General features: G+C 39.9%; 1 protein-coding gene across 8 annotated transcripts in view; it reads left to right on the top strand.

Moving 5' to 3' along the window:
* Nucleotides 1-362: 362 nt before the first annotated feature.
* CHRDL1 (chordin like 1) overlaps nt 363-27,462 on the top strand; it is a gene marked incomplete at both ends in the record, with an annotated part of 112,630 nt that continues 85,530 nt past the window's right edge. For 7 of the 8 annotated variants that reach the window (XM_082864144.1, XM_082864140.1, XM_082864139.1 and 4 more), the window contains 2 exons: nt 3,718-3,814; nt 26,563-26,675. In XM_082864144.1, the coding sequence (XP_082720270.1) occupies nt 3,718-3,814; nt 26,563-26,675 (210 nt within the window). Of the gene's footprint in view, nt 515-3,665; nt 3,815-26,562; nt 26,676-27,462 lie in introns of those variants that run through there. The other variant, XM_082864137.1, reaches the window with a different exon arrangement.

Raw genomic sequence — 27,462 nt, 5'->3', positions numbered from 1 at the left:
GGGCGGGAGGAGATGTGCGGTCCCTTTAAGACCCCAACGCTCGCTTAGCCAGAGGAGGGGGGTGCCGTGTGGGCGCTGCGTGATGGGAAAGTCGCCGGCTGAGCCTCACACTTTCTCCCGATTTCTTAACTTTCGGGTCGGGGGAGCGGGGAGAGAGCGGCGGTGCCGGGGCTGAGAAAGGGTGCGGGCTTGCAGCGGCTGCTTGCTCGCGGAATTCCCGCCCGCGCCGAGCGGCCGGCCTCTCGGGCCAAGTGGGGAGCGGGCGGCGGGCGGGCAGGTGGCCCCGGGCCGCCGCGCCCGCGCCTTGTCTCTGCCCCCGGGAGCCGAGCGAGCCGCTGTTCCCTCGTGGTGTGAGGGCGGTGATGTTTTTCCTCCCACCCACTTTTGAGTCCCCCCTCCCCCCTCGCGCGCACTCCAGCTCTCGCCACAACCTGCGAGTCCTCGTCCTCGGAGGAGCGCCCCGGGGAGCTCGGAGCGCTTGCACGCGTGGAAGACGGAGGAGGCCGGTGGCCAGGTAAGTGAGCGGTGTCCGGCGCCCGTTTCCCCTCCCTTCCTTTCCAGCCTTTGCACAGGTGGGCCGTCTTCCCCCAGGGCGCCCAGAACTTCCGCGACCTGCCACCCTAACCCGCTCTCCGCCACAGCTGCCCGCGGCCCGGCTGGAGGTGGAGCCCAGGGCGCCAGACCAAGGCAGGTCGGAGGCCCCCCGGATTCGAACTCACCACTCGCCACTCTCGCTCGGCCTGCGTAGTTCCAGGCTCTGGAGCTGCGGGGAGGCCACTTGGGTAGCTACCTAACGGGTTTCTACGGTCCCCTTAGTGATCGCATGTGTCCCGAGCCTTTTGCTGGCTTGCTGAGGTGCCCTGGACCCGTAGGTAGTTCATACGTGCTCAAGTTAACCAAACAGGGCGGACTGGTCGAGAGGCTCCTCTATGCTCCCTCAGGACATCTGCCTCATTTTCCGGCCCGGACCACTGGCGTCTGGGTTGGAGACGCTAGGCTCGGGGAGCAACGCAGTGTTGCCAGAACGTAGGGCCTGGAAAGCCTGGCTTCTGGTGCCTGCCGGCCCTGCCACTAACTTTATGAGAATGGGCAATTGAGTTCTCTGGGCTCCAGGATGCCCATTTTGAAGGTGGAGTTGTTGTGGGGAATAAAATGAAATGATAGATAGCAAAGGTGTTTTGCAAGCCAAATGGCAGGGCATTGTTCTTCAGTCATAGCAGCGATGAAGGCATCTCGACTCAGACCAGAGACACCCTGGCCTGAAGCTGCCATTTTTCAGTGACAACCTACCACCAGTGAACCGAGCTTTTCTTGTTGGGTGGTAGACTGGGGAGAGGATTTTAGCTGATGGACACGGGCCTGAGAATCCAGTGTCTTCTTATTGTTTGTTGGAAAGAGGATTGCTACCCTGGAGGCTGCCCCACAGATGACAGTGAATGTGAGATTGCAAGGGCATTGAAGCCTCTCGGCAGGATTAAAGAAACACTGTGGGTCCTGAAGAGCTGGCCCATGTGCTCATCCCTTAGCCTTCCTTTGGGAACGTCTCTGATTCTGTTCTACCCAGGAGACCTCTTCTGTGAACCGACAGACCCCTGATACTTGATGGTCCAGATTGCCTTGCAGTCCCAGCCTTGGTCCCTTTGCTTGACGCAAATGAACTTTGTGAGGCACCTTAATGGATACATTCCTTTAGGTTCTGACCTGTTTCTTGTTCTCTTGTAAAGCGCACTCACCCTCTCCCACTCTGCAGTGTTAGTTCCAGAATTTTGTTTTCTTTGTTGTTTTCTTGTTGGGGCCTGGATGCCCCCAAAATATGTCAATGGCTACATTTCTAAGTAACCTGTAAAAGGGCCAGTGCAAGTTCAACGGCACAACGGCCTGTGTGAAGCAGACAGAGAGTTAATACCGAAATAACTCCAGTTAACTGGGTCAAAGTGTAATTTGAAAAATTAAGGACATTTTGGCTCTTTGCAAGTGTAAGAGTCGGCATGCTTGCTCAGCAATGCTTGCTGGTGTTTATTGCTGCAGCCCTAACAAATGTCTTGAACGGCCCCCCTCCCCCAAAAGAAAAAGTTAAAGCGATAAAGAGAAATTGAACGGAGACCTGGGGAGGGAACTCTTCCAGGTTTATAGCTCTGCACAGAATACAAAGGCAGGACTTCAGGATCTTGTAAATCAAAAGTGATTATTTATAAAGAGATTCGTTTTCTGATGTTCTACATCCCAGCCGGGGAGGCCACACAGATGACAGGAACGCCAAAAGAGATTAACTGCTCTCTAGTCACCAACTTTTCTCTTTGCTCATACCATTAGTTGAGACCCAAGAAAAGCAAAAAAATTCTAAGAGCCGTTTTCTTGCCAGCTTGAATTATGAGGCAATGCTACTGTTCACCGAATCACCCAACCATTGTACAAGAAAAACAACCCGGTTGGTTCTTGCATGGGGAGACCCGAAAACCGTGGTTTCAGAAATCCCCCCCGAGACCCATACGTGATTGTGATAAATTGGATTTCAGCGGTTAAAAAAAAATCTTTCTCATTTGGAGGCTTGGGGGATAAGCTTATTAAAGTAGGCTCAGGAAGAAACCTCACTGGGATGAGTAGCTGTGTTAAAGCGTTTGTGGAAATGAGTTGCTTCAATGGAACCTGGTAACTCTCAGAGGACAGAGGTAGACATTCCAGTGATTGAAGCTGGACCAAAAGCTCACAGAGGGGACCAAGACATGAGAACCCAGGTCTTTGGAAGGCTAGGAACATGTCCCAGGAGAATTTATCCTTGTTTAAGGAGCAGGGAGGACGTAGAGAGGCAGACCAGTTCTGCAAAGCCTGGCTGATAGCATAATTTATTCTCTGTGGACAGTTTTTCTTTGGTTACTTACATACTCGTAATTTGAAACAATGGATTTTAAATTACCTGGCCAACTTCATAGCGTTTAAAGTAAGAGCTGTGGCATCCACATCACGGCCCAAAGACAATTCAGCTCTCCAGAATGATCATCTTGCATTCCATCCAGCTCTCTATACTCAATATTTAGGTTGGACCCTCTGAAAAGATCGTTGAGCTCAGTTCCCATCCAATGTTAACCCCAGATTGAAATGTGGTGTTTCTCGAATTATTTAAATATTTTCAAATCACCCATTGGAAGAGTTTTTCCTTATAGATCTCATAGGAGACACAGGAGAAACATTGATCAGTCGTGCCTCATCCCTGAAGGATTAATAATAACGGTAGTCTTGAAGCTAAGATCAGTTAACTTTCATTTCAGAAATTGTTTGGGTCACTGCCTATTATTTTTGTTTGCCAAAATGGCCATTTTGCAAACCCCAGTTTCCCTTTTCTCCCAAAGAAAATCTCTTGAGAAATCAACTTTAATTCCCTTAGAAATGAGGATTTCAAAATTTATTTTTACTTTCCTATGACTTGCCTGCAAGGATTTAGCCTCAGCGTTGGATAGGAATGTATGTTCATCCGCTTGAATTTCTCCCCACAGTCTTTGCAAGACAGGAGAGGCAAGTTCTCTTTTCTTAGCAGAAAAACAATGCTCGCACTTATGTAAATTCTCCAGCACTTTTTCCCCAGCAAGTTAGGAGCCTAAGCATCAGAGATCTCCCATCAGTTCCAGAGGATCTGTTCTAAGTCTTCTTTTCTCCTTTCTTCCCAACAGCTTGAGTACCCAGGGCCCCGAAAGTTTCAAGTTGCCTTTTGCAGTGGCCAGAATGAGAAAAAAGTGGAAGATGGGAGGCATGAGATACATCTTCTCCTTGTTGCTGTTCTTTCTTTTCCTAGAAGGAAGCAAAGCAGAGCAAGTAAAACGTAAGTGTCTTGAGTTTAAAAAACAAGATACTTTCTTGTAATTTCTTTGAAAGTGTGATTATAATCTGAAGAGATTGTGATTTAGCCCAAATGTGGCCATGCCATTATTCTAAGAGAAGAAAGTGAATGTTACTGGTTTATGCGTGAGTTGGGGCTGTTTTTCTGATTATCATATAGTTTTCATCTCATAGGACACATGACACATTAGCCTATTTTCCTTTTCCTGTTCTAAACTGTACAAATCTCATTCCATTTTACGTAATTCTTGAAATATCTGACAGATGAGCTGGATTTTTTCCCAAATTTCAGACTCTTCAGCAAAGGTTTTCAGTTTATGAAAAAGAATAACACCGAAAAGAAAAAGAAAAAAAAAAAGAAAAATGTAAAGCAGGCTCTGCCTCTTCCCTTCTGCTGAAAAACGAAGAAGGGAAAAACCTTCACATGAACTGGGTTGAGATGAAAAATCCTTTGAGGAAATTGAGATTCCAGGGACCGAGAGCAAATTGGATGCCATTTATTGAAAGGAACGTCCCCGCAAAGCCAGGGAATATTTCTAGAAAGTCAGCGATCCGTGTGATGGGCTGACACATAGGAGAAAGCAGAGTGGCAGGAAAGGGGGGTAATTAACCCTCTTCACAGCCACATTTGGGAGATTTATGAGTAACCGTTGACACCGCTGCTCTTGTTAGGAACTTTCTGCTTGCCTTTGCCCACTGTGAGCCTCACCTTCTTTGGGCCACTTGCAGCCACCTCTGAGGTGGACCCTGGCCCTAAATTTGAAGGAAAAGCCATCGCTCTAGTTCCCCTTTTTGGCTGCATCAAAAGAAGCACAAAGTGGAATTGGTCCAAGAGGGGCATTCTCTGCTCCACTGAGCTTATTCATGAGAAGGAACTGTGCAAATATGCTTGGTAGGAGCTGAAACAGCATCTGAAGCCCATCACTTAAACATTTATCTCCTTTATCAGCATAAGTTAAATATATCAGGCATGAGGCTTGCTGACAGGGAGAACAATGCCAAACCTGTTCCATTGTTACCTGTGTTTCTGCCCCACTACGATTTTCATAGTAAAGTGAGTCTCCTTCCTGGGAGCAGTAGTGCTTTTGATTAGGCTTTTAAACATGAGTAATCCGTGGTGATATCAAGTATGATCGAGGCACAGCAGGAAGTTTAGCAGGACACGGTATCATTAAGGAAGCTTGGATCAGCCTCTTCTCCTGCAGTCCTCAACGGACCTCCTTCTCCTTCTACTTGAATGTGTAATCGACCTCAGAACCCTCCTCTTCCAGAAGTCCTCCTTGATTTAAGTGGATATGATAGAAGAGTTGTCCATCCATTCTCAGCTAAACTCGCAAGCAGCTGGGCTTAAAAATCCTTCCTCTCTTAGGAAGAAACTTCCCTTATGGACTTACTGGCAGTATGGGGAAGCTTGCAACTGTTTGTTAGAAGACCATCTCTTCTGGGAAACCTTCCACATTCGTGAAGAATTGAGGAATATTGTCCATGCAACTTAGAGCTTAACTGACAAACCAAAAAAAATATGATTGAAAAACGATTGACAGACCCCCAAAACTATCACTCTCTGACATTTCCTACTGCTTATGAATCTGTCACAAGCCCCTTTGATATTCAGTTGGTGTCAAAATGATTATGTAACAGATGGCCTAGGGGACCAGTTCTGATCTAGTGTTTCAGGCTTATAGTCAGATAATGAGGCTAAGGTCATGGTCATTCCCTGAATGAGCCACTCAGCATCATTCTTTGTGGCCACACCCAAGCTAACTGTCTCGAAGACATGTGCAAATTTACCTCCACTAAAAGGAAACTCTCAAAGCATATGCCCTAGGTATGTTGCCTTGATACACACACACACACACACACACACACACACACACACACACACACACACACAGACGCACACACACACACCACATGCGCAGAGATTTATATTACAGCTCTAAGAGAAGTTAGAAGCAGTGGGGAATGGTTACATAAATGATCCATGTAATGTACTATTATGCTACCATTCAAACACTGCTTATTGAAAATTTGATAGCCCGGGAAAATGCTTATATTAACTTATTTTAAAATTTCTTAAATTATAAAATTAATAATATTCATTGTACAAAATGATATGAAAGTATCTGAGCTTCATAAAGAACCTGTATCTCTCAACACCCATCCCACTCCCCAGGGATGACCGTTACTAATAGTTTGCTGTGTGTTCTTCCAAACTCTTTTCTCTGTGTGTTATAAAAACATATATACATGTCTGTAGGGTTTTTTCTTTTACAAAAATTGGATATTATATATATATTTTTCTGTAACCTGCTTTTATTCAGCAGTGTGTCCAGGACATCTTTCCATGTTAGAACATTGCAGTGTAACAGTACCATATTCTTTCTAATGTCTACGTAGTTCCCAATTATATGAGTGTGCCATGGGTTGTTTAACCAGTCCCTATTTGTAGATATTTAGGTTGTATCCAGTTTTTGCTGTTACTATAAGTAAGGCATTAATGGATGTCTTAAGGCACTTAGGCAAGTATTTGTGAGTAACTGTTAGGTCAAAGTGTATGTTCAGTTTTAATCTTGGTAAGAACTGTCAAATTTCCTTCAAAAAATGTATCAATTTGTGCTTCCACCATCTTTGTATGCATGTCCATTTCTAATTCCTTCACTGAAAGTATTATTAATCTTTGTATTTTAGGGCCAGTTTAATAGGGGAAATAATATCTCAGTTTTGTTGTGATACTTTCCTATTACTGGAGTATCTTTTCAATTATTTTTAATTCAATTGTATTTCTTCACTGAATTGGCTTTCATTTGGGTGCGTGTCTTACTGATTTGCCAAAGCTTATTTATTAACATAACATCAAATGTTTTTATTAACTTTTGTATTTCACATATTATTTTCCCAGTCTGCCATTTGATTTAAACTTTGTATAAGTTGTATTTTCCCATACAGAAATTTTAAATTTTCTTGTAGTCAGATCTGTCATTCATTTCCTTTATGGCTGCCCTGTGTGGCATGCGGGATCTTAGTTCCCTGACCAGGGATTGAACCTGTGCCCCCTGCGGTGGAAGCGAGGAGTCCTAACCACTGGACCATGAGGGAATTCCCTCCTACTCCATATTCTTGTATTTTCTTCTACTGCTTCCATAATTTGGGGTTTTACCCATAATTCTCTGTTCTATCTGAAATTTATATTCATGCATGGTGTGCAATAGGGAACTAACTATTTTTTTAAAAATGTTGAGCCTTCTTTTAATTAATTTATTTTTTTATTTTTGGCTGTGTTGGGTCTTCGTTTCTGTGCGAGGGCTTTCTCTAGTTGTGGCAAGCGGGGGCCACTCTTCATCGCAGTGCGCGGGCCTCTCACTGTTGCGGCCTCCGTCGTTGCGGAGCACAGGCTCCAGACGCGCAGGCTCAGTAGTTGTGGCTCATGGGCCTAGTTGCTCCACGGCATGTGGGATCTTCCCAGACCAGGGCTCGAACCCGTGTCCCCTGCATTAGCAGGCAGATTCTCAACCACTGCGCCACCAGGGAAGCCCCAGGAACTAACTTTTTATCTCTGGGTGGTAGGTGCACGACTGTTACTTTTGTTCATTTTTGTACTTCTCTTTATTACAAAGTTTCCACAATTGGCAAATACTACTTTTACAACAGGTAAAAGTCCTTTAAAGTAAAAGGACATCTTGTTTCCCATATTTCTACCGTCGAGTTCTAGAGAAGGGTATAGGTATGGGGGTGGAAGGGGTAAAAAGAGGGTTTTTTTAAATTAAAAAAAAAACTAGAAAAACTTCAGGAAACATGTAAGTGTAAAGTTAATAAAACTTTCCGTCTCTCTTTGTTCCCTGATACCATTTTACCCAAGGAAGCCAAGGTTTTTGATTTTTCACAGGCTGGTTCGAGTGTAAGTTTCTAGGTCAAGGCAGATGCTCTGTAGCCTGTTTGCTCTCCTGTTTTAGGCATCAGGGTGGAATGAGAGGGGATGCTGTTGTGGTCAAAGATGCTCACTCAATTGGTGTAGAGTCTGAGGAGGTCTGCAGAAAATGCTTCAATTGCAGAAAGCTGTTTGCACAAGGAAAAGTAGAAGTGGGTGCTACCACTTACTAGTGGCTAATTAGCCAGAATTCCCTTGCTCTCACAGGAGGGAAGATAGGTTCAGGAACCCAGGAAGTACTGAAAGTGCATCACAGTGGATGAATGAGCCATTTATGGCTTATATAAAAGTTTGTTACTGTCCAGAAGCAGCAAGGTTTGAGGTCTTTAGCCGGGATAAGGTCTTTGTGTAACTCCATTATGCTCTGTTGTTAAAGTTGTAGTCAAAAGAGGCCAGGAAGCTCTTTTGATGTTCAAAGAAGCATAACATTCAGTGCTTAATATTCATGCAAATATAGGACAAACAGGCTGAAGGGTTTGCCTCTTTTGGCAATTCTGACTTAGGTAATGAACTATTGATCAAAGTGAGGTGGAAGAATTGAGTTGTTAAGAATATTCAATTATGTATTTCAAATGGACCAGCCTGTGCCAAGGCTGGCAGTCATCCTGGGGAGAGAAATTGTTCGTGTATTTCATGGCGTCCATTCCTGCTTTATAAGGTGAGTTAGCTGGGTCTTCCAAGGGACTAGATTCTCATTCATTTTTCTCCTCAGGAGAAAAGCTTCCAACATTTGTATTTGCTTGAAAATGGGCCTCTGAACTTCCCAGGAAGGGCGAGTCCCCAGAAGAGTGAAGGGAAGGAAGAGGATACTTAGAAAATTTGAGACATGGGGATCATGGCCTTATGGAGCCTACCCAGCCTCTAGATTCTCACTTGGACGTTCGAGGTGATTTTTTGACAAGAGAAAGAAGCTAGCAGAAGAGTAGACCCGTTGACATCTTAGGGGTTTAAATAGATGGGAGTAGAATAAATGAAGAATACCTTAAAATTAGATAGCTTAATGCTTTTCAAAGTATGTTCATAATTATTTTTTATACTGGGGGGGAACCAGTGGGGTTGGGTATGGAAGCTCTGGAGTCCACGTAGATACAAACCCCAGCTCCATGACTTTCTTACTTACCTTGGGAACGTTGCTTAATCTTTCCAGCTTTAGCGGTCTTATCAGTACAGTTGGGGAAATAATAGCGTACTGACCATCAACATGGTCATTTGAAGAACTGATGAGACTGTTCACATGGAGTGCTTTGTGACAGTGGCTGGCACACAGTCTTTAATAAGTGGTAGCGATTCAAGTAACTCTCTTGCAAGCCAAATGATATTCTCCCCTTAATCTTCAGATGAGAAACTTGAAACCCAGTGAGGTCAGGTGACTTTGTACAAGGCCAGACAGTAAGGCCAAGGCAATGCCAGAATGAAAACCCGGGTCTCCAAATTCAGTGTTCTGTTCACTACACCAGTGTGTGTCTGGCAGTTCTCTGAGGAAGCCAGTGCATTCTCTTGAAGAGAAGCCCAGTCCTTTGCACATGGCAGCCACTTAACACATGAGATGATCCGAGTAAGTGAGTAAAGAACTTTGTAACCAGAATTCCTAAGAGAGGCAGTATACTATTTGGGAGTTAAAAGACAGAGACTAGGACTAAAGTTATTCTGGAACCTAAATAAGCTAAGCCAAAGGAAATTTGTGAGGAAGGTTAAAAATATGTCCACGCTTCTTAGATGTCCCTGACTTCTCAGTAGGATTGGAATGTCCTCATAGTCTAATGGCGAGTGGACTGTGCTTTAAGTCAGGGGAACCTGGTTTCTGGTCAGTTCTGTTGCTTGCTGTGTGGTATTGGTTGAGTCATTCATGCTCTCTCTGAACTAAAGATTCTCTACTCTATAACTGAGAGGAATTCTTGCTTTCTGGACAGCAAACTAAAGGATGCCAGAATAGGGGTTGGGGAGGTGGGACATGGGAAACCAAGGCTCTGGTTTTAGATACTTGGAGCATACCCGGACTTTTATCATTGACACAAGATTGTTGCAAAGAGTATTTTATTCATTTAAGATTTATAGCCTGCCTACTTCTAAAAAAATTAGATACAGGTTATACATGAAACAATAGTTGCAAGATGACTTTCTAAAAGATGAAAAAAAATGGAGGCAATCTGAGGAAAGTAGAAAGGGTAGATGTTCTTAACACCTGCTTTGGTACATTATTCACATTCTAAATTGGCTTATGATTCCTGAAAAGATAAAAAAAGAAAGTTTCCATTGGTGGGCAAGAGAAAATTATAATTTCATCTATAGAGATTTATTTCCCACCTCCCACTTACTCAGACAGTATTAATGATGGGATGTTTGCATGAAGCACATTCTGGGTGGTACAAAGACACCAACTGTAACCTTAATTTCATAGAAGAGAGAAGAATTGTGTTCGGCATTTCTTTATTAACCCTCTGTAAAGGAAGAGGGCAAGTATTAAATTTTAACTCAGTAAAAGTCTTTCTGTAAGTGCTAAGAAAAAGTGGCCCAGATATTTGAACTTTGGATGATATAAGTTAATTGAAGGCTAGAACATATAAATGTTATACAAATGGTTGTTTAATATGTCTGCTAGATTGGATTGTCAATTATCAGATGCCCTAAGCAAAGTTTATATTAACGTTATTTTTTCTATTTAAAAACAGATGCTCAGGGCTTCCCTGGCGGCGCAGTGGTTGAGAGTCCGCCTGCCGATGCAGGGGACACGGGTTCGTGCCCCGGTCCGGGAGGATCCCACATGCCGCGGAGCGGCTGGGCCCGTGAGCTATGGCCGCTGGGCCCGCGTGTCCGGAGCCTGTGCTCCGCGACGGGAGAGGCCACAACAGTGAGAGGCCCGCGTACCGCAAAAAAACCAAACCAAAATAAAACAAAACAAAAAGCAGATGCTCATTTTTAAAACAAAATACACCTGAGGCAACTCTTTATTTATTTTTGGCTGTTGGGTCTTTGTTGCTGCACGTGGGCTTTCTCTGGTTGTGGCGAGCAGGGGCTACTCTTCCTTGCGGGGCGCGGGCTTCTCATTGCAGTGTCTTCTCTTGTTGCAGAGCGTGGGCTCTAGGCGCGCGGGCTTCAGTAGCTGTGGTGCCTGGCCTTCAGTAGCTTTGGCTCGTGGGCTCTAGAGCGCAGGCTCAGTAGTTGTGGTGCACGGGCTTAGCTGCTTCGTGGCATGTGCGATCTTCCCGGACCAGGGCTCAAACCCGTGTTCCCTGCATTGGCAGGCGGATTCTTAACCATTGCGCCACCAGGGAAGGCCCATATGCTCATTTTTTAACATTCAGAAGTACATAAAAGTATTAGGAAAACAAAAGTCATTGGTAATCTCAACATTTACGTTAATCATGGTTAATTGGCATATAGGCTTCTAGTGTTTTTTTCTACGCTCAGCTGTACATACATATTGTTTTATAAAAATGAAGCACTATCTTGTAGTGAATTTGGTTTATTATGCCAATTAACGACTGATTCTCTAAAATCCACCTGTAGTGGAGATACAACTCATGTTGTCTAAAGCGAACGCTGAATATTTTAGATGCCAGTTGCAGAACATGCAAAGTTGATCCTGTTGTGAAAAGTCCAAGAGCACAACTTGAATTCTTGACCAAGCGGAAAGTAAACCCCTTTTAGCAGAGACTTGTGCAGCTGAGGTGCTGATAGAAAAAACAATTTGTTTTCTTCGAAGAAGAGCTTTGATTTTTGCCCAAAGTCCTGCGCCAGATGACAAGTAAGAGATGATTTTGGCCAGAAAAATTATTCAGATCAGGTTTCACCAGCTGAACAGCCTTTCTGTAAAAGGATCTCCTATGGCCTCATAGTAAAGACTAATGAGAATACCATCAAGTCCCAGTTATCCATGTTAATGGGAGATAGAAGGGCACAATGAATTGAAATTTCATGGAAAATCTCCATTTCTCAACTTAGCCAATAACGTCGCCTTGTTCAACTGTCAAACCTCTTTGAAATATGGACCCTTTTCTTCTCGTTGAGTCTGCCCACCTGCTAATAGAAAAGCTAGTAGAAAAGGCAGGTAGTGGGAAGGCCGTGGTGTGCATAGGCCACTCAATATATATATTAAGTTGAATTGATTTTGGACGAATGATCCAACAAATAGGAATAAGGTAATTAACCCCCAGATAAAGAGGAATAAGCTGTATACGCAGAGTGAAGAACTTGGCTTTTTCCTGGCTTTCCTTTTTCATTGGCTTCCACAGCCTGGAAATGAAGTCTTAAAGCCCTGAGGAAATCTGACTGAGACTTCAATTCTAGAAACCCAATTTCTAGAGAAATAGGACGCTTTTTTTTCTGTAGTAACTACTACATCCTGCCCTTCCCCCATTCTGCTTCAAGTTTGATGAATGGCAGAAGGAAAGTACTTGGGCTTTTAATTTTTCCTTCACTATTATAGTAGTCTTTTTTTTAAAAAATAAATTCTTAAGGAATTTGTTTACTTGATTTGTCCTCTCATATAATGAACAGCATAGATCCATCTCTCCCTTTCTACTGACTGTATGTGTTATAATAAAATAAATATTATTGTTATACTTACATGATGATGTGTCTATGGTAATAGCTCTTATCGAAAACAGCTCGTGGGAATATTTTCTTGCCTTTAGACTGGTGATGAAGTTATTGACCTTTTGACCTAGTCCTGGGTGCTAGACAGTAATGGTTGGGCAAAACATTGATGGCATAGTGGCACATCTCTGTTGTTTACTTTTTGTCGTCATTGTTTCTGTTAACAGGGCCCCCTAAAGCAGCAGGGATTGCCACTTTTAATTAGGGCCAGCTGAACCATTTGAAAAATAGCTATGATGATGCAGGTTGAAGGTCCATCTCAAATGTTAGTTGGAATTCCTTTGGGATCAAGTTCTACTCAACAGATACCATGAGTTAGTGGTAAGTCATGAATTCTCCAGCTGGTATCTCTCAGGTACTGGCAAGTGATAAGCTTACTTTTCTTGCCTGTATCTCCTAAAAGTTGGCGAGGCATCATTGTTTCAGTCAAATCAGCTGACTTGTGCTTCTTGTCCAAGATGATACACTGGAACTTTAGGTGTGGTCAACGATGCTGTGTAACTCATGAAATTCACTCCTGGGTGATGGCAAAAAGTTTTTAAAAGTTCAGACTTAGAAGCATGTGCTGAAATGGACTTTAGCGTAGTTTCTGAAAATTGATCATTGTTCGGTGTACTCACGGAGAGATCAGCTATAATTGTGCTAAGCGCTCAATCTTGGACAGCCACGGTAAAAAAATGTCTTAAAGATTATAGTGTTTACTTTTGCTATGTAATAGAAAAAAAAACAGTGTCAGTAATTACAGAAGCATTGTTTAATAGCACCAGTGACGTTACTGTTTAGCTCCTTGTCTCTGCCTTCAGTTCCTGAATTTGCTCCTTCCAGGAATAAGTGGATTTTTGTCCGGGGCATAATTGGCAAAATCCCATGTTTCTGAGGTAATAGGACCAAGGTACTTGATGAAGACCATTATATTTGCATTTATGGTCGGGTTTCTCTCTGAAGTTAGTGTTTGAGTAAGATATTTTCATCCTCAAGATGCATAGTTTGTAAGACACTAGTATCGTAATATGAGATAAATGCCATGTGAGTATTATGAGGAAAGTGCTGATAGGTATAAAGAGAATGAAAAAGAACCTTTAGCTGGGGTACTCTTGGCTTCCCAACTAGATTTCATAGCCTTTGAGAGCATGGGCACTATTTCATACTTTATGATTTATCATTGAGATGGATACCAAAAAAAATGCAAAATGCAGTCTGCCAGCTGTACCATCTCATATAATCTATTTGAGCATGACTTGACTTCACTACAGACAGCACCTTATTCTTTAAAAGGTGAGCAAAGCTGCGTCTCAGAGGTAGGGTGGAAGGGTATCTTGAGAAAAAGTTAGGCAAGAATGTGTGGAAGCCCATTATTTTTCAAGTTCTGAAAGTGGGTGACATGCACCTTACAACAATGTAGCAGGACAGGCAAAATGCTATAGTGGTTCCAGTCCTTGGCTCTGAGGCCAGACTACTTAGGTTTGAATTCCAGCTCCATACATTGACTAGTCATGTCAACTTAGGCATGTTACCAAACCTCCCTGTGCCTCAGATTCCGCATCTGTAAAATGGAGCTAATAATGTGATCTACCTTGTAGGGTTGTGGTGAGAATTTAGTGAATTTATGGATGTAAAACCCTTAGAACAGAGCCTGGCTCATAGGAAGTGTTCAACAAATTTTGTTGTTGTTTTCATTACTATCATCATTCTCATCGGGCTCTGTGTTTTTCAGGACCTGGTTCCTTGGCTCCTTTTTACATTTATCTACTTTGAGCCAAATTTGGAGCAGGAAAATTTAGATCACTCAGCTTCACACATTGTCTACCAATACTATTTAGAGGCTGAATTTGGGACAAACAGAATCTATTGACTGAAGCAAGTTATTTGAATTATCTGTGGGTTTTTTTTTTTTGGTTTTTTTTTTTTGCGGTACGCAGGCCTCTCACTGTTGTGGCCTCTCCCGTTGCGGAGCACAGGCTCCGGACGCGCAGGCTCAGCGGCCATGGCTCACGGGCCCAGCCGCTCCACGGCATGTGGGATCTTCCCGGACCGGGGCACGAACCCGTGTCCCCTGCATCGGCAGGCGGACTCTCAACCACTGTGCCACCAGGGAAGCCCTATCTGTGGTTTTCATGAATAGTGGTGAGCTCAGGTATACTGAAAGGATCCATTTAATAGTGTCCATGAAATAACCTGTCTTAAAGATATTTCAGAGAAATGATAGAAACTTGCTTAAAAGGTATATATAAAGAATACCCTCCTTGTGGCATTGCTGTATACTGTTCCTTTGGAAACAGACTTTCCTGCAAGTTAGAATCTTTAACAATTTGGATGTGAGTATTAAAAATATGTAAATGCACTTGAAACCCATATTTTGACAGCATGTCTTATTTTAGTGCTTGCTTAATCTTTCAGGGGTCCTTATCTTTTATTATCCCATTTCTTTTTCATCAAGAAAGGAATAAATCACACAGCCATGTAGATCACATTGCTGATAATGGAAGCTCATCCAACTTCATATTTTTAGTAGGTAGATCTGATGTCAACTTCTGAGTGAGCTAATTCCTGACAGAATAATCCAGAATCAAATACATGATACACAAGCTTCCATCTTACTTTGCGATGCGGATTTAAATCGACAAAGTAATTCCTAGCTTACCTCCATCCAAGATAAGTGGCTGAAGAACCATACAAGTAAGGCAATTTATACTAGCGTAATAATGCCACTTAAGTAGGCTCCTTCATGGATTTGCTTCTAAGCATATATTCCGATTCTTTCTGAAATGTCTAGATAAGTGGTATATATGAAATACAAATAACTTAGGTGTTTGTCATTTACATTATAAATTTATTGTAGAGAGACAGTCATTCTCCTCTCACCAACATGTGGAAGTTTGCAAAAGGTGCCTCATTTCGATGTTTGTTTTGGGAAATTCTTGATTGTCTCTCCTCAGTTAAAGATGCAGGGATTGTTAAAAATCTTTCCTGCTCCATTCTAAAACACCATGGAGCAGAAGTCTAATTTGTGTGTGTACCAAGAAAATTGTATTCCTAAGATTTGGCTGAAAAATATACAAGTTATGTCTGCAAAGTAATTTTGATTTTTCTGAGCTCTTTTAATTAATAAATGGTTTTGAGCACTTGCATTTAGTCCAGGAATATAGCTTAATATGACAATATTAATAATAATAATGGTAATATCATAAAAGGGGAAATAAAAATACTTATTAGAAATGAGTATGTATTCAACCTTCCTGATAAAGAAAAAAGGAAATATTGTTTCCACTTCCCTCACCAAATTTGAAAAGTTTTAAGCAATTAAAATATCCTGTGTTGGACATTTTCACACACTGCAATTGGAAAGTAAATTAGTGTAGCTTCTCTGGAGGGCAGCTTGACAATGTAGATCAGGAGTTTAAAAGCATTGAAAACCTTTGACCCAATAAATCTACTTCTAAGGATTTATATTAAGAAAATAACCAGTATTGCATACACTGGTTTATATCCAAGAACATATATATTTTTAATTTATTTATATTTTGGCCACACCACATGGCATGTGGGATCTTAGTTCCCTGGCCAGGGATCGAACCCGGGCCCCATGCAGTGGAAGTGCAGAGCCTGAACCACTGGACTGCCAGGGAAGTCCTTATATACGAGGATATTTTTTATGGAATTTTTTTAAAAAGAAAGAGAAGGAAACAATTTGATACCCCCAAATAGGCGATGGGTTAAGAAATTATGGTTCAACTGTGTTAGTGGAGAATCACGTTACTAGGCATGTGGTATGGGGGAAATATTTAATGGCACAAAAACGTCCACAATGTGTTAATTTTAGAATGTAGTTTACAAAATGTACTGGGTTGGCCAAATAGTTCGTTCGGGTTTTCCCATAACGGGAAAACTTTAATGGGAAAATGGAACGAACTTTTTGGCCAACCCAGTATATTGTATACGCTGTTAATTTTATAATAAAAGACTTTATACACCTTTATGCACAGAAAAGAGACTAGAGACTAGAAAGAACTTCCAGTTTTTGGTCTGACACGTAAAGAGCTTCGAAGTTGTCACTCCCATAAGCAAAAAGCTTAAGGAAGTGAAAATCAACAACTCCTCTTAAATGAATCAGAAAATTGAGGTCACAGGGCAAACTGCCTTGTGTTTTTTACTCTGAAAACTGGAAAGACAGGCTAATACAGTTACCACTGCTGGATCCTGGTAGGAGCACTTAGCAGGTAATTGACTAATTGCTGGCAAAGGAGCATGTTCTAGCTTGGTAGAGAAAAACTCTTTCTTCATGAGTTTTACCTCCAGGATCCCCACCAGGTTCTCAGGTTTGGTGAAAAATTCCTAACTGTTTCAGGGAGAGGAGGGAAAAGGTAACCATTTTGAAATAAGCCCAGAGCTCTTTGTTCTCCATAACTAAGGCCTGGCCTCAAGGGAAGTGATTTTACCAGAGCCTAACTGATTTTTTTTTTCTTTAATAAATTTATTTACTTATTTTTATTTTTTTTTGACTGCATTGGGTCTTTGTTGCTGCACGGGGGCTTTCTCTAGTTGCGGCAAGTGGGGGCTACTCTTCGTTCCGGTGCATGGGCTTCTCCTTGCAGTGGCTTCTCTTGTTGCAGAGCACTGGCTCTAGGCACACGGGCTTCAGTAGTTGTGGCACGTGGGCTCCGTAGTTGTGCCATGTGGACTCAGTAGTTGTGTCTTGTGGGCTCTAGAGCACAGGCTCAGTAGCTGTGGTGCACAGGCTTAGTTGCTCCCTGGCATGTGGGATCTTCCCAGCCCAGGGCTCGAACCCGTGTCCCCTGCATTGGCAGGCGGATTCTTAATCACTGCGCCACCAGCGAAGTCCCTGCTTTGGGTTTTATCAGAGCCTAACCAACCTGGAAGAAGGAATATATACCCAACTCCACTAACCGTCCTGTCTCACCTACATTGATGGGGAGGAGCAAAGTTAATTAGCACTTTTGAAGGTCACAGCTCAGGGACATGGATCGCTAAAAGACTGAGAGCTAATTATACGATTATAGAACACTTCTCCTTCCCCCACAATTTACTACCACATCAATTGGAGTCCTGTATAATAACAGGAGATTGAAAGGACTGCAAGCCTTAGACACTATTTAAGAAGGAGAACTAGGGAGACCCAAAAACAGTGGGGGAGGGGATAAACAAAGGCATTAGGCAAATTTTAGCCTCTGACACCATGGCTACATAAAAACAGTAAAATTAGCTTAACTCCTAGCTAGATTAACATAGAATCTCACACTAATGCTCTACTTACCTCAGTTACTTTTCCCCAGTACATTGTGTCTGACTTTCAACAAAAAGTTACGAGGCGTGCTAAAAGACAAAAAAAATCAATCTGAAGAGAAAAATCAAGCGTCAGAACCAGGCTCAGATATGGCAGACATTTTGAAATTATCAGACTTGGAATTTAAAATAAATAAGATTAAGGTACTAAGAACTCTAATGAAAGAAGTAGGCAAAATGTAAGAGTACATGGGCAATGTAAAGAGAGAGATGAAAACTCTAAGAAACAAAAAGAAATGTGAGAAATCAAAAACGCTGTAACAGAAATGAAGAATTCTTTTGATGAGCTCATCAGTACACTGGGCATGATTGAAGAAAGAATCAGTGAGCTAAAGATATGCCAAGAGAAACTTCCCAAGCTGAAAAAAATAATTTTAAAAATTCAACAGAATATTCAAGAACTGTGGGAAAATTACAAAAGGTGTAACGTGTATGTAACAGGAATACCAGAAGGAGAGGAGAAAGGAACAAAAGAAATATTTGAAGTAATAACGGCTGAGAATTTTCCAAAAGCAATGACAAACAGCAAAGCACAGATCCAGGGAGCTCAGAGAATGCAAAGCAAGATAAATATGAGAAAACCTACACCTAAGCATATCATATTTAAACTACAGAAAATCAAAGACAAAGAGAACATCTTGAAAGATGCCAGAGAATTTATGTCATAGAGTGTTCTGCCTTTGTTTCCCTCTAAGAGTTTTATAGTGTCTGGCCTTACATTTACATCTTTAATCCATTTTGAGTTTATTTTTGTGTATGGTGTTAGGGAGTGTTCTAATTTCATTCTTTTACATGTAGTTGTCCAGTTTTCCCAGCACCACTTATTGAAGAGGCTGTCCTTTCTCCATTGTATATTCTCGCCTCCTTTATCAAAAATAAGGGGACCATATGTGCGTGGGTTTATCTCTGGGCTTTCTATCCTGTTCCATTGATCTATATTTCTGTTTTTGTGCCAGTACCATACTGTCTTGATGACTGTAGCTTTGTAGTATAGACTGAAGTCAGGGAGGCTGATTCCTCCAGCTCCATTTTTCTTTCTCAAGATTGCTTTGGCTATTCGGGGTCTTTTGTGTTTCCATACAAATTGTGAAATTTTTTTGTTCTAGTTCTGTGAAAAATGCCATTGGTAGTTGGATAGGGATTGCGTTGAATCTGTAGGTTGCTTTGGGTAGTATAGTCATTTTCACAATGTTGATTCTTCCAATCCAAGAACATGGTATATCTCTCCATTTGTTTGTATCATCTTTAATTTCTTTCATCAGTGTCTTAAAGTTTTCTGCATACAGGTCTTTTGTCTCCTTAGGTCGGTTTATTCCTAGGTATTTTATTCTTTTTGTTGCAGTGGTAAATGGGAGTGTTTCCTTAATTTCTCTTTCAGATTTTTCATCATTAGTGTATAGGAATGCAAGAGATTTCTGTACATTGATTTTGTATCCTGCTGCTATACCAAATTCATTGATTAGCTCTAGTAGTTTTCTGGTAGCATCTTTAGGATTCTCTACGTATAGTATCATGTCATTTGCAAACAGTGACAGCTTTACTTCTTCTTTTCCGATTTGGATTCCTTTTATTTCTTTTTCTTCCCTGATTGTTGTGGCTAAAACTTCTAAAACTGTAGAAAACTATAGACCCAACGCAGCCAAAAATAAATAAATAAATTTATTAAAAAAAATAAATTGTTGAAAGAAAAAATCCACCAACCTAGAATTCTGTATCCAGCAACACTGTCCTTCAAAAGTCAATGAGAAATACGGATTTTCTCAGACAAACAGAAATTGAAGGAAATTTTCACCAATCAACTTGCCTTGCAAGAAATATTGAAAGAAATTCTTCAGGAAAAAGGAAAATAATATACGTTAGAAACTCAGATCTATATAAAGAAGGGAAGAGTTAGAGAAGGAATAAATGAAGGTAAGAAAAAATCTTTTATTTTTCTCATTCTTTATTGATCTAACAGAATAAAGTTTGTTCAAAATAATAATAGCAACAGTGTACTGAGTGATTATAGTTGATGGAAAAGTGAAATGAATGACAACGATTTTATAAAGGATGGGAGAAAGGAATTGGGAATACTCTGCTATTAAGTACCTGCAATAACTGTGAAGCAGTATAGTGTTATTTGAAAGTGGATTTAGATTAGTGTAAGTGTGTACTGTAAACTCTAGGACTACTACTAAATTTAAAAAATAAGTATTATTGATATGCTAAGAGAGGAGAGAAAATAGAATAATAGAAAATGCTCAAATAAAGCCAGAGAAAGCAGAAAAAGAGTGGAATACGCACATACACAAAGAAAAAAAATCAAGGGAAATGAATAGAAAATAATCACAAATATGGTCAGTTTTAATCCAACTGTATCAATAATCACTTTAAATGTGAATGGTCTATATACACCAATTAAAAAACAGACTATCAAAAAGTGGATTATGAAAATACAAGACCCAACAATATGTTGTCTACAAGAAACACACTTTAAATATAAAGATATATATAGATTAAAAGTAAAGGCATGGAAAAAGATATAGCATGCTAACACATACTAATCAAAAGAAAGTGGGAGTAACTATATTACTGTCAGACAAAGTAGACTTCAGAGCAAGGAAAATTATGTGTATACCTAACAGAGCATTAAAATATGTGACACAAAAACTGACAGAACTGCAAGAAGATACAGACAAATCCACTATTATAATTAGAGACTTTTACACCCCTCTATTAGTAATTAACAGGATCCAGCAGGCAGAAAATCAGTAATGGTATAGTTAAACTGAACCACGCCATCAATCAACTGGATCTAATTGTCATCTACAGAGTTTTTCATCCAACAACAGTAGAATACACATTCTTCTCAAGCTCACATGAAATATTCACCGAAATAGACCACATTCATGGGTCATAAAACACACCTTAACAAATTTATAAGAATATAAGTTATACGAAGTATGCTCTCAGAACACACTGGAATTAAACTAAAAAATCAATAACAGGAAGATACCTGTAAAATCTCAGAATATTTAGAGATTAAACAATATACTTCCAAATAGCACATAGGTCAAAGAAGTCTCAAGTGAAGTTTCAAAATATTTTGTATTATATGAAAATAAAAATATAATTCATAAAAATTCATGGGATATAGTGAAAGCAGTGCCTAGAGGGAAATTTATAGCATAGAATTAATATATTAGGGAAAAAAACAGGACCTAATATCAATAATCTAAGCTTCCACCTTAGAAAACTAGAAAAAGAAGAGCAAATCAAACCCAAAGTAAGCAGAAGAAAATAAATTTTTAAAAATTAAAGCAGAAATCAATGAAAGTGAACCAGGAAAACAATAGAGAAAAATCAGTGAAACCAAAAACTGGTTCTTTGAAAAGATCAATAAAATAGATAAACCTCTAGTCAGGTTAACTAAGAAAAAGAGAGAGAAGGCACAGATTACTAATATCAGAAATGAAAGAAAGGCCATCACTACTACCAAAAGCATAATAAAAAATATTATGAACAACTCCATGCCATCATAGTGATAACTTAGGAAGAAACTTACCAGTACCTGGGAAGATACAACCAACCAAAACTCACACAAGAAGAAATAGACAATCTGAATAGGCTTATATCTGTTAAAGAAATAAACAATCTTCCAACACAGAAAGCACCACGCCATGATGTACTGGTGAATTTTACCAAACATTTAAGGAAGAAATAATACCAGTACTACTCTACTATCGGTTTCAGAAGATAGAAGCAGAGAGAACATTCTCTGACTCATTCTATGAGACCAGTATTACCCTAATACCAAAAGCAGACAAAGACATGATAAGAAAGGAAAACTGCAGAGTAATATCTCCCATGCCCAAATCCTCAACAAAATTTTAGCAAATTGAATCAAACAATGTAGGACAAATCCAGTCAAGTGGGATTTATTCCAGGTATGCAAGGCTGTTTCATCATTGAAAAATCAATTAATATAATCCATCACATCAATAGGCTAAAAAAGAAAAACTACAGGATGATATCAATAGATGCAGAAAAGCCATTCGACAAAAGCCAACACTATCCAGCAAACGAGAAATAGAGGGGGACTTCGTCAACTTCATAAAGACCATCTATAAAAAAATCTACAGCTAATACCACACTTAATGGAGAGAAGCTGTATGTTTTGCCCCTAAGATCAAGAACAAGGCAGTGGTGTCCTCTCTCACCATTCCTATTCATTGTTGTCCTGGAAGTCCTAACTAATGCAATAAGGTGGGAAATGGAAATAAAGTGTATACATATTTGGGAGGAGGAAATAAAACTACCTTTGCTAGCAGATGACATGATTATTTTAAAAATCCCAAAGAATCAACCAAAACACCCTCCTAAAATTAACAAGCAATTATAGGAAGGTTTAAGGATATGAGGTTAATATATGAAAGTCAATCGTTTTCCTATATACTATCAATGAACAATTGGAATTTGTAATTAAAAACAATACCATTTACATTAGCACCCCAAAATGAAATACTTAGATATAAATTTAGCAGAATGTGTATAAGATCTATATGAGGAAAACTACAAAACTCTCAGGAAAGAAATCAAATAACTAGAAAGAGATTCCATGTTCATGGATAGAAATACTCAGTATTGTTAAGATACCAGTAATTCATGACTCGATCTATAGATTCAATACAATACCATTCAAAATCCTAGCAATTTACTTTGTGGAAATCAACAAAGTAACTCTGAAGTTTATATGGAAAGGCAAAAGACCCAAAATTGCCAACACAATATTGAAGAACATCAACAAAGTTAGAGAACTGAAACTACCCAACTTCAAGCCTTGCTATGAAGCTATAGTAATTTAGACAATGTGATGTCATTGAAAGAATAGACAAATGGATCAGTGGAGCATAGCCCAGAAATAGACCCACACAAATATAGTCAACTGATCTTCAACAAAAGGATCAAGGACAATTCATTGGAAAAAGGATACTCTTTTCAACAAATGGTACTGGAACAACTAGACATCTGCATGCAAAAAATGACCATAAAAAATAACTTACAAAGTGGATCAAAGACCTAAAATGCAAAGCTATAAAATTTCCAGAAAGTAACGTAGGAGAAAATCTAGGTGACCTTGGGTTTGTTAATGAGTTTTCAGATACAACAAAAGTATGCTCCATGAAAGAAAAAGTTGATAAACTGGACTTTATTACAAGTGAAAAATTCTGCTGTGCCAAAGACACTGTTAAGAGAGTGAAAAGACAAGCCACAGACTGAGGGAAAATATTTGCAAAATGCATCTCTGATAGAGGACTTGTACTGAAAATATACAAGTAACTATTAAAACTCAACAATAAGAAAATGAACAATGCAATTAATAAATGGGCAAAAGAGCTAAACAAATACCTCACCAAAGAAGATACATACCTGGCAAACAAGTATATGAAAAGATGCTCAATTGCAAATGTCATCAGGGAATTGCAAATTCAAACAACAAATGAGATACCACTGCACACCTATTAGAATGTGGAGACAGCAGGAACTCTCATTCATTGCTCGAGGGAGTGCAAGATGGTACAGTCACTTTGGAAGACAGTTTGGTAGTTTCTTAAAAAGCTAGATGTAGCCTTACTCTAAAATCCAGCAACCACACTCCCAGGTATTATGCGAATGAGTTGAAAACTTATGCCACACAGAAACCTGCACACAAGTGTTTTTAGCAGCTTTATTCACAATTTCCAAAAATTGGAAGCAACCAAGACGTCCTTCAACAGGTGAATTGAGAAACAAGCTGTACATCCATACAACGGAATATTATTCAATGATAATGAGCTGTCAAGCCATGAAAAGACTTAGAGGAATCTTAAATGCATACTGCTAAGTGAAAGAAGCCAGTCTAAAAAGACTGCATACCCTGTGATTCCAACTATATGACATCTTGGAAAAGACAAAACTATAGAGACAGTAAAAAGTCAGTGGTTTTCGGGCGTTGTGGGAGTGGAGTGGGGGAAAGATGAATAGGCAGAGTAGGGGATATTTAGGGCAGTGAAACTATTCTGTATGATACCATAATGGTGGATATATGTCATTATACATTTGTCATAACACATAGAACTATGCAAAGAGTGAGTTCTCATGTAAACTATGTACTTTATTTAATATTAATATATCAGTATCGGTTCATTAATTGTAACAAATGTACCACACTAATGCGAGACATTAATGCCAGGAAAAAGTGGGGGTGACGTGAAGAGGGGATATATGGGAACTTTGTGTACTTTCTACTCAGTTTTTTGGTAAGCCTCTGTTGAAAATCAGTAGACCCATAAGTGTGGGTCCTTGTCTGTTTTTTGACTGTCCATCCTATTCCATTGGCATATTTGTCTAACCTTTTTCCAACACCACACTATCTTGAACACTTTAGTTTTATATTGCCTTGAAATAACATAGTGTGTGTCTTCCAACATCTTTCTTTTTCAAAATTGTTTTGGATATGCTGCTTCTTTGTCTTTCTTTAGAAGATGTAGGACTATTCAGATTATCTATTTTTCCTTGAGTAAGCTTTGGTAATTGTGTCTTTCAAATAATTCATCCATTTCATCTAGGATGTTAACTGGTGTAAAATTATTCATAATATCTCCCTTTTATCCTTTTAATATCTGTAGCATCTATAATAAAGACCTCTCTTTTGTCCCTGTATTAGTAATTTGCATCTTCTCTCTTTTTATCTTTGTTAGTCTTGCTAGAAGTTTATCAATTTTATTGATTGTCTTAGAGAACCAGGTTCTGGTTTCATTCATTTTTTTCTATTGATTTTGTTTTCAATTTCATTGACTTCTGTTTTTTATTATTCATTCCTTCTATTTACTTTTGGTTTATTCTGTTCTGCATTTTTCTAGTTTCTTAAGGCATTGATTTGAGATTGTTCCCCTTTTCTAATATAGGTACTTAGTGATATAAATTTCCCTCTAAGTACTTCTTTAGTTGAATCCCACTAATTTTGATATGCTGTGTTTTTATTTTCTTTTAAATTACTAGATACTTTAAATTATTATAATTATTATGAAATTATTAAATACTTCCTAATTTCTCTTTTGATTTTTTCCTTCAATCCACAGGCAATGTATGAATTACCAACATATTAAAAGTGGTTTCTTCTTGTGCTGGAATTGTGTGAATGGAATGTTTCTTTCTTTTCTATATACTTTTACACTTTTATTTTTTCTTTTTCTGTGTTTTCCAATTTTCTACACTGAGCAGCCATTACCCTTCTAATTAGAAAATAATCAATCATTATAAAATAACACTCTACGTTTTGTAGCACTTTATAATTTACAAAGAGCTTTATCTAATTCTTCAACATTTGCTTGAGAAACATGTAATCCGTGTCTCATAGATGCTGAAAATTGAGATTGACAGAGTTAAATGACTTGCTCGATGCCACACAACTAGAGCTAGTTAGGATTCAGACCCAGATTTTCTGACTCCCAGTTCATCGTCCTGAAGAACTTGGAAATAAAGATTTGAAAAGTAGAAATGAATTTATCTTGTGGGAAGCTGGAAAGGACCACAGAGGGTCTTTGAAGCAATAAGTGATATTTATCTCAGTGTAGTTTTCATTTGAATCTCTGATTACTGATGAGGTTGAACATATTTTCCTGTTTATTGCCTGCTCTCATTTCTTCCCTAAATTGCTCTTCATGTGCTTAGATCATTTTTCTATTGGATTGGTTGGTCCTTTACTTATCGATTTGAATGAATGGAAAATATTCCAGATGCTAACATTGTATTTATATTAATCATTTATTTGTGGGAGATATCTTCTTCCTGTTTCTTGCTTATCTGTCTTTTCTTTTTCTTTCCATTTTGATCATCAAGGCAGTATCTACTGGGGAGTGTGTGGGGAAATTAATGTGTTTGCAACAAGAGGTGTCTCAGTTTATTTTGACCTTGTATGATGGGAAGGAGGATGGGAAGCAGGAGACAGAAGAGGATGGGATTGGAAGACAAACCACATGATTTGGAAATTCATTTACTAGTCATTTGTCAGTTGCTTACAGTTATTGGCCACAGTGTGCTGGGCCATGTGATAGATGGAGAGTGAAGAATAAATGTTTTCTACATTCGAGGACCTTTTACCTTAATGGAGAAATGAGAGATGTAAAATAAGACGAGTAACACAGTATGTGCTCAAGTAACTATGGTACAAGATAAGCTGTGGCTATCAAAAATTATATTCCAGCAAAGGGGAAGGAGACATTACTTTCAGTTAATTGAGAATTGTTTAAGCAAGAAGTCTATACGTTGAATGAGAACAAGGACTGTGTGTGTTTCTGCTCAGCATTTTATCCCCAGCGCTTAGCATAGTGCCTAACAAAGATCAAGTGCCCAAATATTTGTTTAATGATGGAATGATGTTAGCATGTGTGAGCAAAGCCTTTTATAGGGACCTAACACAATGTGTTTAATTCATCACTCTACACCACCACCAGGCAGCTCTGAGAATGTTCTGATAGATCAGCATTTCAGACATTAGCTTCCATTTCTAAAGCAAGGTAGCACAGCCTTTTCCAAGAAGACACACGGCATGCTCCCTTATCTTACCATTATAATAGCAGTAGTCACGATTTTGGCTTCACTGTCAGGCAAACCTGAGTTTGAGTCTCATGTCAGTTACTAACTAGTTATATGACTCTTGATTTCCTTCACATATAAAATGAGACTAATAGTGCCTACCTTACTGGGTCATTGTAGAATCAAATAAGGAAAGCATGTAAAATACTGAGCCATCATAGGGGTTCTAGAAATATTCCCTATGCCTCTTCTCTTGATGTAGACTAAAATGGATGGAACCTGTGATTGCCTTTGGATTTTGCGATTGGTCCATGTTTTCTAACCGGCATATTCTATCTCCTCCCTCACAGATTCAGAGACATATTGTGTGTTTCAAGACAAGAAGTACAGAGTGGGTGAGAGATGGCATCCTTACCTGGAACCTTATGGGTTGGTTTACTGCGTGAACTGCATCTGCTCTGAGGTACAATCTCCGATGGCATTTGACTTCCTACTTTGCTCCTCGACATGCAGAGATGCCTTCAAGTGCCTAGATGGCCAGGGAGCATGAGTGATAAAAACGTGAAAGAAGTTAGGAAGCAGATTGTAAGGAAAAATACACATCTCCTGTCTTTTTCTTCTGTTGCCTTTTGGCTTGATTTTCACGGGCTCTCGATGAGTATTTGCTATAGATGGATACTTAATGGTCTCTTAGCCGAATGACATAGGACCTGGAAAAAGTGGAGTGGAGGAGAAAGCTCAGTATAATGCCTGGATTGTGAGACAGTATCATTTTTGAATACCACTTTCAAGCCTGGCCTTTAGAGAAGAGATTAGGACAGATTATAAACTGGTTCATACGGAGAGTGTATTTTACGTTATTTCAGCCGAAGACTGTAATTAGGATTGAGGTTGTGAAACCCTGGCCTGTACCTTGTGAGGATTAGAGTTCTCTTGGCTTGGCCTTGGCTCCAGTCCAGTCACTCAAAGAGGCATTTGGACAGCTTAAATGCCATCTTTGCAATAGCCAAAGCAGGTAGTCCCGTCTTTCCATGGCCCTGACCCAGGACCACAGCTATGGTGCACCTTTCCAAACAAGCCTCTACCATCATATACTAGGCCAGGGTTTCTCAGCCTCAGCCCTGATGACTCTTGGGGACAGATGATTTCTTGTTGTAGGAAGCTGTCCTGTGCATTGTAGGATATTTAGCGGCACCCCTGGCCTCTATCCACTAGAAGCCAGTAGCACCAACCCCAGCTGTGACAACCAG

The sequence above is a fragment of the Leucopleurus acutus genome, assembly GCF_964270905.1.
Source record: "Leucopleurus acutus genome assembly, chromosome: X".
Taxonomy (NCBI): domain Eukaryota; kingdom Metazoa; phylum Chordata; class Mammalia; order Artiodactyla; family Delphinidae; genus Leucopleurus; species Leucopleurus acutus.
This window is presented reverse-complemented; position numbering and strand designations above follow the sequence as displayed.